General features: G+C 42.3%; 1 protein-coding gene across 1 annotated transcript; it reads left to right on the top strand.

Moving 5' to 3' along the window:
- Positions 1–11,474: 11,474 nt before the first annotated feature.
- Positions 11,475–12,597, top strand: LOC118311566 (gastrotropin). Its single transcript, XM_035635561.1, has 4 exons — positions 11,475–11,636; positions 11,733–11,908; positions 12,020–12,109; positions 12,464–12,597. The coding sequence occupies exons 1-4, from the start codon at positions 11,570–11,572 to the stop codon at positions 12,512–12,514; spliced, it is 384 nt and encodes a 127-aa protein (XP_035491454.1). The 5' UTR covers positions 11,475–11,569; the 3' UTR covers positions 12,515–12,597.
- Positions 12,598–13,104: the final 507 nt, after the last annotated feature.

The following is a 13,104-nucleotide window of genomic DNA, read 5'->3' as shown; positions in this document are numbered from 1 at the left end:
TCAACCCATTTATTTGCGTCAAGGATACACACGGTGCACTCTGGTGAGTGGTGAGTGAATGTTGCAAAAAAGAAAAAAACTCAACAAGGCAACTTGAAACACGTTTGAGTAAATGATCACAACAAATTTCCTCTCTTTTTTTGGTAGAAGAGAAGCTCCTCCGATGACTGGAACACTAAGTGTGTGTGTGTGTGTGTGTGTGTGTGTGCGTGCGTGTCTCACAACACCGTATGGCCAGTACTAAAATAACATAGGGCTCACTTGTGGGGCATTATATGCCATATTTTGTTGCTGGCAAGGACCTAATCTGCTTGGCATCTCATATCACAAGTGTGTCACGCGCACACGCACGGCCTGATTGCCAGAGGCCCATTTAAAGAGTGATGTCCCTCCGCCTCGCTGCAGGCACAGCTCCAGGTTGATTACCGCTGAGTGCTGTGCAGCTCAGGCATGACTGGCTCTCTGGCAGGCCGTCACCTTGATCAGCTTACATTGCTTCTTTGCAACCAGGTGACGGGTTTCATCCCGAGTGTTCGGGGAGTCGGTGGGGGGGGGGGGGGGGGGGGCGTTTGAGACGACGCCAAGTTAGTTACAGGTGACCCTTAATACCCCTCACATACATATGACTTGATTCAATGACTTTTTCATTGGTATGCGCGTTAATTAAAACGCCGCAGTCAGACGGAGCGGAAAAAAAACCAAAAAACCCGGAGCTGTGAGCGTGCTTTAATTCGCAGAATCTAGTTTGTGAATGACTTTATCCCGGTCTCCTTGGAAACGCCGTTAGACAATGTTTGGGCTGCTGACGGCTAGAGGCAGACTGTAATTAATAATCAGGTTAGAGGGAGAGGAAATTGAAGCGCCCTCGAAGCTGCTGCTGCCGCTGCTAACTTCCTAGCCTGTGGGAGGGAAGGGACAGACACACACACACACACACACACACACACACACACACACAGATATAGCTGTTGACAGTGAGAGAGGTTTCGGGAATAAGAGGCTGGTTAAGTGCGCTTGAAGGTGAGCCACTGGGCTGATTCATACAATGAGGGTTAACAAGAGGCTGCAGCAATCTCAGCACGATGGGAGATACTCAACCCGCAGACGGGCTAGTGTTAATCAGCCAGCCAACCAGCTCGTAGCTTCCTGTCAAGTGTGTGTGTGTGTGTGTGAGTGTGAGTGTGTGTGTGCGTAATTAACAAGCATGAAGCTCTAAGTAGTCACCAATACAGAGGAGAGAAAAGCAGAGGATCTTTTTCTTTCCCCCCTCGTTCTACATTTATGTCTGTTAAAAAGCATCTATCAGTCACCTTGTCGCCACTCGTGTCCGTGCGTGCGTCTTTGTTTTCAACAAGAGGAACCCCATCTGTCGGTCAGACCATCCCCATTTGTGGACAATGGGATGAACCCAGCGCCGCCTGTATCTGTGTTATCAAAGTTATACGGGGGCGTGCCATTTATCTCGACAGGCAGAGAAGCTTGATTTGTGGCTTTGATTGTTTGCCGTGGGTCAGACGACCTTGGATAATAATTTCGGGATGGGCCCCGGTCCACAGGGTATTGTTTGATTTGATTGAGGTCTTACATGAACCTGATTCTGTAAATTTGAGCCCCGCCAGCTCAAATTGATTCCTGGTCGCGCTGTCACTTCTTATTCAGAATTCAGAAGTGCTTTGGTTATTTTGAGCATAAGGAAGACTAAATGCTGTGAACTCCAGCATTTGCACCGTTTGACCATAGCACAAATGTTCCCCCTGTCAGTCAAAGGATACTAATGTCCTCTTTTAATGCAAAATGGAGAAAACTAGCGGAAAACAGTGCTGAACTGATGATTGTGACATGACATGAAGTTATGGACATATTTTAGATTATATATATGAATATATATATATATACATATATATAATCATGCATAAAGGTCAGGCTAATGGTCAGGAAGTTTGCTCACTGTTAAAATGCAACCGTCCCTTACAGTGATGTCCGCGTGGAGTATCGTATTGTTATTTTCATTTGTACAATATAGTTTAGGATTTCAGATGAATTCGAAAACTCAAAAGTTACACGTTCATTACAACATTGTTTGAACTTGGTTTTAAGTCAAAGTGGTAGGTGTGTTGACAGATTATTATTCTTTGAACAGAAAATTTCATGAAATGTAAACAATTGAAAGGAAAATAATCATCATGCGTGCATCTTGGTAACTGGACACAATACAATTCACACAAATATCCCAAATCTACCTGTCATTATTGCCAGTGATGTTGACTTGTGTACCAAAGTATGAGAATAATTATTCCACATTTTTTTCTAGCCAGAACATAAAACACCTAAGGTTTCTGACATAATTACCAGTATGTCCTTTGTCTTTGTATTTCCAGCAAATACAGGAGGTCCAATAACAGACCTCAGCATTGAAACCACTATTTTTTGGCAACACATTACAAGACACTGGAAAGCCTTCAAGCAATCACTAAACCGAACGCTGCCTAAACTGGGATCCTCCTCTCACATCTGTTCACATTCACCGCTATAAAGTACATGGTTTTCTTCCAGGGTGGTTATTTAAGAATACAAGAGGTGGGCGACACACATAATATGCCAGATGTAAGCAAAATTATCCTTGAACATTTCCATAACCCAATTTAAGAGAAGTCCCGAAAGAGTGATGTAGAACATTTTGGCTCACCTTGCCTGGAAAGCCTCTTAACTGTGACATATTATGCTCATATTCAGGTTCATACTTTTAATTTGGGTGACCACTTGAAAAGGTTTACATGCTCTAATGTTCAGAAAAGGCATCAGTGTTCTCATACTGTCCATTCCTGCAGCTCCTCTTTTCACCCTCTGTCTAAAATGCCTGGATTTCTTTTAGCCCCGCCTCCCGATGAACCCCAGTCTGCTCTGATTGGCCAGCTGGGCCAGTCTGTTGTGATTGGTCAACCGATTTTCAAAAAATTGTCGGAAGTGCCACGCCCCTTCGCCAGAAAAGAGGAGATTCTCAAATCGCAGGTGGCGTTTTCCCGAAAGAGTCCAACTGTAACATCACAGTGGGAGAGGCAATAAAAGAAAAGTTGGTCAATATAAAGAATATGGTGGAAAAGATGCTTTATGCAGCTACATTACTGTACCCTCAACTCTGACTGACTTCCAGCGTCCCTGGCATGTGGGTCTTCTTCTGTTTCTCTGATATTCCTGAGGCTGAGGGATTTTGTTTCTTATTTCTGACTTGAGTTGACGGGACAACAGCTCTATTTGCTAACCGTCACAGTGACGGCATGCAGGGCCGATGACCTCAGTCCGGTGCTTTGTACAGTAGCTTTGACCAGAACCCAGGTGCTACTTCCAGTCTTCATGTCTGTCATAATGAATTTGTAAGCCAATTTAACTTTGCATTATTGTTACAAATATAATGTCCAGGACAGCTGGTCATTAAATACTAACTAAAAATGTTTTTCATTCCCTGTCTTGCTCTCTGTTAAACACTCAAACGTAGTACAAAGCTCTCTGTCCTCTGCTCAGCCCAGCTCACACCTTCACCTGCATTATTTAAAGCAGCAAGGTATTTCTCTTTCCTCCTCCCTCCTCATTTTTCCCTTTACTTTGTTCTTTGCTCTCCTTGCCTTTCGACGATTCCCCCAATCTTTTTTATCACATCTCCTCTACTCCTCTCCTCTTCTTGCCTCATCCTGTCTACTCATCCATACATCACATCCTCTCTTCAGAGTCCTTGTATTTGTCCCGTCTGGTCCCAATCCCTCTTCTTTGCCCTCAACTCTTCACACTTCTCGTCCTCCCTCGTCTCCCTCCTGCCATCCTTTCCTCTCATCTCTGTCCTACCTTTCCCACCCCTTCTCCTCTCCGCCTCCCCCTCCCGCAGTCACCCCTCCTCTCAGCAACCCGGTTCACCCTCTGATGATTGCCGAGCACATTTCATTTGACACGAAGACAAAGGGCTGAGTACACATGTGGTTTCTCTGCAAGTCCCATGTAATATGAAATATTAATGCGGGCATAATTTGGCTCCCTGGATGGGGGGGCGGTGGTGGTGGCGGGGGCTTTATAATCACCAGTGACTCCCGCTTCCTTCCCCCAAAGGATGGCGAGGCTGTCAGGATGGATTGAGGAACAGTAAAGATAACAACAGCAGAATGTTTACTGTTGGCGGCTACCGTGGCCTATTTCTGTCTCAGTGTTTAATGGTTAGATTGGCTCGTTGCCCGAGTCCCTGACAGGCTCTTCAGAATGAAAGGTGCTAGGTGCAGCATTTCCAACCATGAATAGTCATGGTCAAATTAGATGCGATGGACTGGAATAATAACCATAAACATTTTGGTTGCCTCTCTGTAGCACAACAGTGCCATTACCAGTCCTATGTCCAGTATATTCGCCATAGACCACTTTGCTACAAAGATGTTCCTCCGCTTTCCTCCTTTTCCATCGCTTTGCTCCATCAGTTTTCTCTTTTTCTTTCCTGAGAATGAAAAATGTTTGTGAGAAACTCTTGTTCCTCCTTCTTACGACCAATCACCAATTGTCCTGGAAAGCAGCCTATGAAACTTTGAAATTGGACAACCTTTTCTTTTTTAAGTGACAAAGTCTGCAAAGTCCTATCAAAACAGTTCTGTAACGGGACGGCACAAGTCCAAGGCTGGCATTCAGACCTTTACTGTACTCAAGCAGGGCTTTCCAGAACACAAGTAAATTTAATGGTGTACTGTACTTCTGCGTAGGATCGTTTGTGTCTGTGTGTGTGTGTCACTCTGCAGTTACACCACCGAAACACTAAATTTGGGTGGTAAGTTACTATGGTAACACTTTAAAGTATTAACATCTGCTATAAAATGTCTAGAAAACGTATGACTTACAATCAATAAGCAGTAGTGAGGAGGGTATTGAGGTAAAACTCTTTGTTAAATAGCCTAGTGGTTGTAGAATATTGTCATGCAGAATACAACATTATGTGTTTTATGATGACAAATGTAAAGCCAATGTGCAACATGCATGCTAATAAGCAACTAGTTAATAATGAATGAAAAGTGTATAGTTAATATTAAGTATTACCATTGCTCTTATTGAAGGTGCTGCAACACCAAAAAGTGAGAAGACGTCAGAGAGGATGACGTTTGTGCCCTTTGACCCAAACAGAAGGACAGCGAATTTCCTGTGCTTGTCCGACCAATCACGGTCGTTGTTTCGTGTACTTGCATATCTAGGGAAGTACACATCAGGCTACAGTATTGGGTAATGTAATTACCTTTACTTTGCAGATACAAATTTGACTTTATTGATGATAATCCAATGATATATAACAATTTCAATGCATCCCAATTAAAGGGTGCTCTGTGCATAGTGAATATTCTTTTCTTTTAATATTGAAGTACATTTTACTACTGGTGTTGTTGTATTTTCTTCACCAAAAGTAAAAAAGTAAAAATGTGAAAGCAAGATTTCTTTATGAAAAATAAATAAAGTATAGGTTCTTGCATCCTGCTGTAGGAGAGCAAATGAGCTAGTTCAGTGGACTTAGTGAGCTCATTTTTTGAACAGCCAAGAATAGCTGAGAGACACGTCTTTAAATGACAAATCTGCAATTCAGCCAAATCCGCGGGAGAGATTTTATGGAGGCAGCAGAAAAGCGTCGGTGAGATCGGTGCAAAGTCAAATTTGCGCTTGTCAAATTGCGCATGCATGTTGCAGTCCCCTCAGTGTCACGTTCATTTGATCCGGTTACTGTTGCACCTGTCCACGTCTGCTTCATTCCAATTACTCTTTTTCCAAGCAAACACCAGTTGGGATAACATGTGGGCATGCGCCGGTGTTTGTCTAATGCACTGTTTTCCGTGTGTCCCTCTATCTGTACAAAACACGAGCTCAAAACTTTTGCACCAAAGCCAACGCACGTACGCCCGCCTGCCCGCACGCACGCACACAAACACACACACACACACACACTTTTCTCATGGGAAACAGCATCTTGTGCCCCGTCTTTCTCTCTCTCTCTCTCACTTCATTTTCTCTCTCTTGCACACACACACACACACACACACACACACACACACACACACAAACACACAGACACACACACACACGCACGCACGCACGCACGCACGCACGCACGCACACACACACTTTATGCAATTAAATTCTATCTACATACTTTCTTTCTCGCTCACCCTTTCACACACAAAAAGGTTTTCCTCATGCACATAAACACACGCACGCACACCCACACGAGCTACAGTTGCATCACTGGTGAATTACGACGCCGTTCCGCGTTATTAAACATGACACTCGGCCCAGATAATGGAGCCTTTCTTCAGCTCAATTTGGAAGGCTAATCTCATTGCTTTGATTAGCAGCAGCTTCATTTGCATATCAAGGCCTCCCCTCCTTTAATTCCTCCATCACAACCCCCCCCCCTTTATAGCTGTAGATAAAAGGAATCTATCTATATGTATCTTTCTTTAGAATCTTTCCCCCCTCCCCCTTCCCCTCTTTCGCTCCCTTGTTCATTTGTTCCCATTCTTGTTTTCTCTTTTCTCGTTTTTTCATATTCATCATCGCATCTATACTGTTGTCTTCATCGCTCTCTCTCTTCGCAGTCCTGAGACCACTGTGGCGTGTGTGTGTGTTTGTGTGTGGGGATGTCTTCCAAGAACAAGAACAAAGGCAAAAGGAAGAGTGTTCGCTGACATTTGATTGGACATGAGGTAATGGTCAGTAGAGTGAGTTACTTATTATCCAGTATGATTCACACTTTAAGGGATCGGAAGAAGAAAGAAAGGGAACATCTCGCAAATGTTGAAATTGCAGCCTACTATTAAAGTGTAACCACGAGGTTACAGCGCAACAATAAACTCAGACAATTGTACTTTGCTCACTCTTCACTGCTGTGAGTCGTGACATTTGGGTTCGACCTTGAGATGAGCAGACAAAAATTTATGTCAAGAAAACAATAACTCAATTTTCAGCCCATTCTGTACAACACCTTCTTTTGTTGCAAGAGATATAAGCTCCTGACATTTTTTTCATCATCGCTGGTTTTTTTACACATTTGTGCATGTTGAAAAGTGTTTAGATAAATCAATAAAAAGAGCAATATCTCTCTCTCTATATAATGATAAAACTTCAGGCTTATTTGCCAAATTACCATCATCCACACAACTGAGATTTATATGAATGATTTTGTAAAAACTATGTGGCATTAAAGTTTATATATAAATTTTGATCTTATCTTACATGACATTGATTTATTAAGCTGCAGATTAGAAGAAAATAAAGTTTAGTCATTTATGCATTACAAGTTGTAGAAACAGAGATTAAGGGGATTATTGTTCAAATTCTTCCTAAACGTGGTAAAGACAGACACATCAAGTCATTTGGATTTCCTTTTACCTTCTTTACAATGATAGCAGTGAACAGGGTTTACTGTGAAGCAGCCATAGCTGGAAGTGTTTGGTATTTAAAACTGGACCATGAGAATAAACTAAATTTGAAACCACAGCGACTCAGGCACAGTAGAAGTTATAAAAGTAGAGCAGCCGAACACAGAGATGTCTCTCTCATACACAGCAGTGGAGAGGAGCCGTCACAGGTTCACACAAATCATGTGAATTTAAACAACGCCCATTGCAAGGTGGACAATCATAACTTACATTATTCAAAATGTATTTCTTTTACATATATAATTATGTGTCTTTGATATCTGTGTTTTTGCAGTCATAAGGGAGGAAAGCAAGTGTGTCTGATCCCATACCAAGTATTACCATTTGTGATCCATTGTCTGAATCCCTGATATTGATGATCATGCTTTCTATTATTAAAATATGCTAATGCAGGGGAAGAGTCATGTGGTAGTTATGAGGTGATTGCAATTTGTAATTATTTGCCAAAATTGAAGCTTTTTATTCTATTATGCTCTGGTACACTTTATAACATGAATGTTAAAATATGAAACCATTTTTAATCATGTTAGTCAACCCCTGTTTATAGAGGGAATTCTCTACAATAAGTGAATAAAACCTTGTATTGGAGGTGACAATACAATGGTGCTGATCCGGCCTCTCTACCTTCAGTTTTGTAAAGAGGTAAAAGTACTGTAGAAGAAATAACAGTACCACCATGGACAAACTGATCTGTCAAAAGCAAAAGTCAAGCATTCAAATTAAAGAAGAATTCAGTACAGTATTAGCATCAAAAAATACATAAAGTACCGATGAAGAGATTATCTAGAATGGTAAAAGTAGGGTTAGTTTAATTTCAAAAACTTTATATACTACTACTATGGATATTTTGTTGCTTAAGCTCTAACAAAATAAAATATATTATTAGTTGATCATATTTTGTATTAATACAATGCACCATTTAAAAAAAATTTAATTTTCATCTCCAAAGAAACTTGAGAGAGAAGACAAACCTGTGGCCACATGGAAAAAGATAAATACAAAGAAAAAACAGTAGCTGGACATTATGCAACATTATGCGTAATGAAAATGTTGCACCACTAAGTACTATCTAGAACAGGAGTGGGGAACCTTTTTTTAAACTTTTGCTTATGATTTTATCCTTTGCTAATTTTTTATAATGTTTTTCAATAGTGCATTTTTGCATTGATGTAAATTCACTTAATACATCGCTCAAGAGTCTCTATTGCAGTGGCCGGCACTGCTTCTCTTTGGCGAGGACCTGGTGTCAGAGGCGTCTGACCATGATGACGATGACGCTTGAGGCTGGTTGTAGCCAAAACTATTTTCTGCACAGCTTATGCAAAGAGAGTTTGTTCCTCAAATCAAACAAACAGCAACAGACTTGTTGTGGTTGTTATCTGTTGTTTCATATGCGGGCCAGAGAGAGAAACTGGAAGTTTCTTGTGGTGTGTTTTATTAATATCTTGTGACATACTGTATCAGTAATCCGCTCTGGGACGGTTCGCGAGACAAACTGACACTCTCCTGCAGAGCGGCAACAAGGCTCCCTCACAAACTCTCCTTTCGGAACGAGGCTTCAGCTTCTTGGCTGTCAGCTTCTCTCGAAGGAGAAATGGTAGAATGTTGGAATGTGGTCTTGTGAAAAACGGCCCGTTTGTTGTCCAAAGTCCACAGAAGAGCACTAACTGTATTCAAGAGCATTTTTTGTCTGAATGTTTCCAGCTGCGATGGCGCTGGAAATCTGCCTTTTTTCTCCTTTTCTTCACAGTCGCCACGATGCTTTTCCACGGAGCACCGGAGAGGACATGGAGAGGGGGGACAAAAAAAGAGAGATGTGCTTTTGGCAGATCCAGCAAAACCTTTGTGAGATCTCTGTTTTAACATACGTGAGAGACATCGGATCTCGTCGCAAAGCGTATTGACTTGGCAGCCCTGGTTAAAATCATTAGCAACCGAATACATTAGTTACTTCACAGCTTTTGCGAGATCTCGCAAAAAATGTCCCTTTCAGGGCTCCATACTTTTCCTAAAAGACAAATTGACACACAAGTAATTCCTTGACCACCCTGATGACTACTACTGTGTTAAAAAATTAATTTGTGTCATGAGGATGTGGTTTTTCTTTTTGTATTTATGAGTGGTTTCCCAGGCAAAAACAAATTCAGATGTTCTCCGCCCACATTCTGGAAGGTCAATGTAAGGAATTCAAAGGGTCGACCTGAACCCGATGTCTCATCACGTTGTGCACCACAACACGTACAGTAACGAGCTCGTGTAAAAGATATAAAAATACAGCATGCGTGAAATCTGATGAAAATATTTTTTTTTTTTTACTGCATTTGTTCAGCACACTGACCTCTTGTGGGAGTGTGTGTGTGTGTGTGTGTGTGTGTGTGTGTGTGTGAGAGAGAGAGAGAGGAAAGACGGAGACAGTAAAGAGCAAGAGATAATGGAGTCCTTTATAGGATGTTGGCCAATACGATGTTTTATGTATCTATAAAGACCTTCAAGGCCATGTTGACTTTTCGCAGGGTGGAAACGCTATCAGTGGCCTGTGGAATTGGCCGCACAGTGAGAGAATCGAAGTTAAGTGCAGCATCAAAAGCTTTTACCTATTCACCCTCCGGCAGCATTGAAAGCCAGAGGTGCTTCAGTCACGCAGTCACCTTAATGGACAATTTTCAGCATTTTGCTGTAATTCTGTGGCCATTGAGTGTGTTTGTCGTAAAGGAAGACTCAAGGAGTGCTCGCCGATTTTATTCAATTTGCCGCCACACTTCTACTGTCAGAACCCTTTCCATTACCTGAAGGAAATAATATTGCTCCATATGGATATAGATTTCAGTTTATAGTGTCAAAAAGTACTTCAGTCACATGAGGACAGATACTCTTTTAACACATCCTAATATGTTCCATCCCAGAGGATGAAAACAATACAGATATATTTTTCAACTTCCCTCATCCAATTCGATCCCCAAATATGCCTCAGAATCACTGTTCACACATTAGCTGCTTAGCTACCGGCCGACAGGTAGACTTCACTTCTTGTGCACACTGTGCATTGTGTACTGTACATTCCACGGGGGCTCCGTGTTCCCTTCAGGTACAAGTACACACAGCTCACTATAGATAGCAACTTCATTACGTCTTGCCCGGAGACTTGGAAACCAACCGTTACGCTTACAGGATGATGTGAAGATGCCACCTGGCCCCAGTCAAGTGTCATCTTATGGTCAGAAAATCATTCAAATGTATCATCTGTTCAGTAAAAGATATATATTATTTCTCTGTGCCATAAAGCTGCATTTGCCTCAGCCTTTACACAACTTTATTTAGGAATAATGTAGCACTAATTCATTACGGTTTTGTCTATTTTTTGTCACAAGGCCCCTGTACAATACAGGTGATTATGTTACAATGCATTGAAATGAAGTTTTCTTATTGTGTTGAGTGCCACACATTCCCAAACCAGTGTGCAACTGTTCAAATAATCAAGATCAACCAATCAAAGTCTGAGGCAGTTGTCCACTTTGTGATCCAGCCATGGCTAAAATACAAAGAAATGATTTGTGTGGCATAACACAAGTGTGTAAATTACACAGTACTCATGCAAAGAGTTGTATCAGTGCTGGTCTGTGAATAAAGTCCTTGAGTAAGTTTATGACGATCTTATTGCAGATCAGACCATTCACGATGTAAAGATAACAATCCACGGGTCAGACGGAGGGGTTATACCGTCAAACAAAGCTCTTTATTTGGGTTTAGAGTCTGCTGCAGTAAAAGTGGAAGACGTGACCATAAAGCCATAGCGAGCAAGTTCGTTGACCTGGAGGTGAGCGACCAGCTCGCCGCGATGAGCAGTCAGCGTTTTACTCACTGCCTCGGATCTCCATTAACGCCCGGTTACGCGGGCTATTGCCCCCCCCCCCCCCCCTTCTCTTGTAGCCCTCATTGGATGATGTAGTCATCATCTTCAGCTGTAATCGTTCTCTTGTGTCACCACAAGCGGATGAGGGAGGTGGCATGCGGTGTTACGGTATATAAACAAGGAGCAGCCTTGGTCCCAGTACCTTGCTTTTCCCTCAGCTTGCCTCAGCATCTCTGCTCACACACCTCCACCCACCACCAACACCACCAAGAAGATGGCCTTCGCTGGAAAATGGGAAACCGAGACCCAGGAGGGGTACGACGAGTTCTGCAAGCTGCTCGGTGAGAATGTAGACCGGATCTAAAGCCACTCTCTTGTATTTTTACTTTCTAGACCAATTTAGAGCTATTGGAACCTCACACTCTGTCCCGCTCTAGGTATCCCCGATGACGTCATCGAGAAGGGCCGCAACTACAAGCTGATCACGGAGGTCACCCAGAGTGGCAACGACTTTGCCTGGTGCCAGATCTACCCCACAAACGCCACAGTCACCAACAAGTTCACCATCGACAAGGAGTGCGACATGGAGACCATCGGAGGAAAGAAATTCAAGGTAGGAGGGAAAGAATACAGACATTGTTTCTTAAATTGTCTCTAGTTCCAACATGAAACCATGAGAGTGAACGTATCCTCCTGGTTCTCTGACTGACTCGCTTGCTTTCAGGCCACCGTGCAAATGGAGGGAGGCAAGCTGAGCGTGACCTTCCCCAACTACCACCACACCTCTGAGATCGTCGGAGGCAAGCTCGTCGAGGTAAACACACGCTCTTGTGCTAATTTATTGCTGAGGGCTTGACAATGTTGCATTCCCGCAGGTTGTGAGTGGCATTAGCTCACGAGGAAAACGGTCTCAAAACGTAGCGCATGGTGCAAAAAATCTGAGTTGAAGTGACATTATTCTCCAAATGAAACTAAATCTCGCCTTTGTGCAGAACCTTCTGATGTCATTACAATTTCTGCTTTTCACAAACTCTCAATAATGAACCTATAATTCTTGGAAAATGAAGAGTTATAGTGAACAAATGTCTTTTGATGATATATATTAAAGTATAACAAGGCCCTGGAATAACGTTTTTCCTGTTTACTTCTTTTTTCTGTCTCTCCCTAGACCTCCAAAGCTGGTTCTGTCATGCTGAAGAGAACCAGCAAGAAGCTCTAACTGCAGATCGACCCTTGACCTCTGTAACATTAACAACAATGACCTCAAAACTACTACAGTGAATAAACGGAAGATAACATGAACATGTTTCCGTCCATACTTTCTAGTGTGTCTGTGTGCATCCTATTGTTGTAAGGTTCATTTAGGGGTAGTGTGGGATTTTACACATTAAAAATAGGGTTTATGCAAGAATTAGGGCGAGGCAATGGAGCCAGTGGATCCAGACCCTGCAACTTATGAACATAAGACTTTTTCATTACTGACATAAGCTCTACGTTTGTCAGTTCACACACAGAAAAACGTATCCACGTGTCTCCTGTGACCACTCGCTATCAGGTCTCACCACCCATTCTCTATATGCAAAGAATAACATACATCATTTCCATTTCCAAATGCAGTGGGAGGCAGGAATGCATTTTAATCTTGCTCTACCAGCATAAAAGGAAAAAGATACAGACTGGGTCTTTTCCTTGCCCAAAGTCGCCCACAGTGTTTGACGCATACTTCTTCATGAAGGTCCAAAACCTTCCGACAGCATGGAAAAGTCAAACAGAACAGAACAGGGAAAATATAGAAAATATATAGTATAT

This window comes from Scophthalmus maximus, chromosome 5 (genome assembly GCF_022379125.1).
Source record: "Scophthalmus maximus strain ysfricsl-2021 chromosome 5, ASM2237912v1, whole genome shotgun sequence".
In the NCBI taxonomy this organism is placed as follows: Eukaryota; Metazoa; Chordata; class Actinopteri; order Pleuronectiformes; family Scophthalmidae; genus Scophthalmus; species Scophthalmus maximus.
This window is presented reverse-complemented; position numbering and strand designations above follow the sequence as displayed.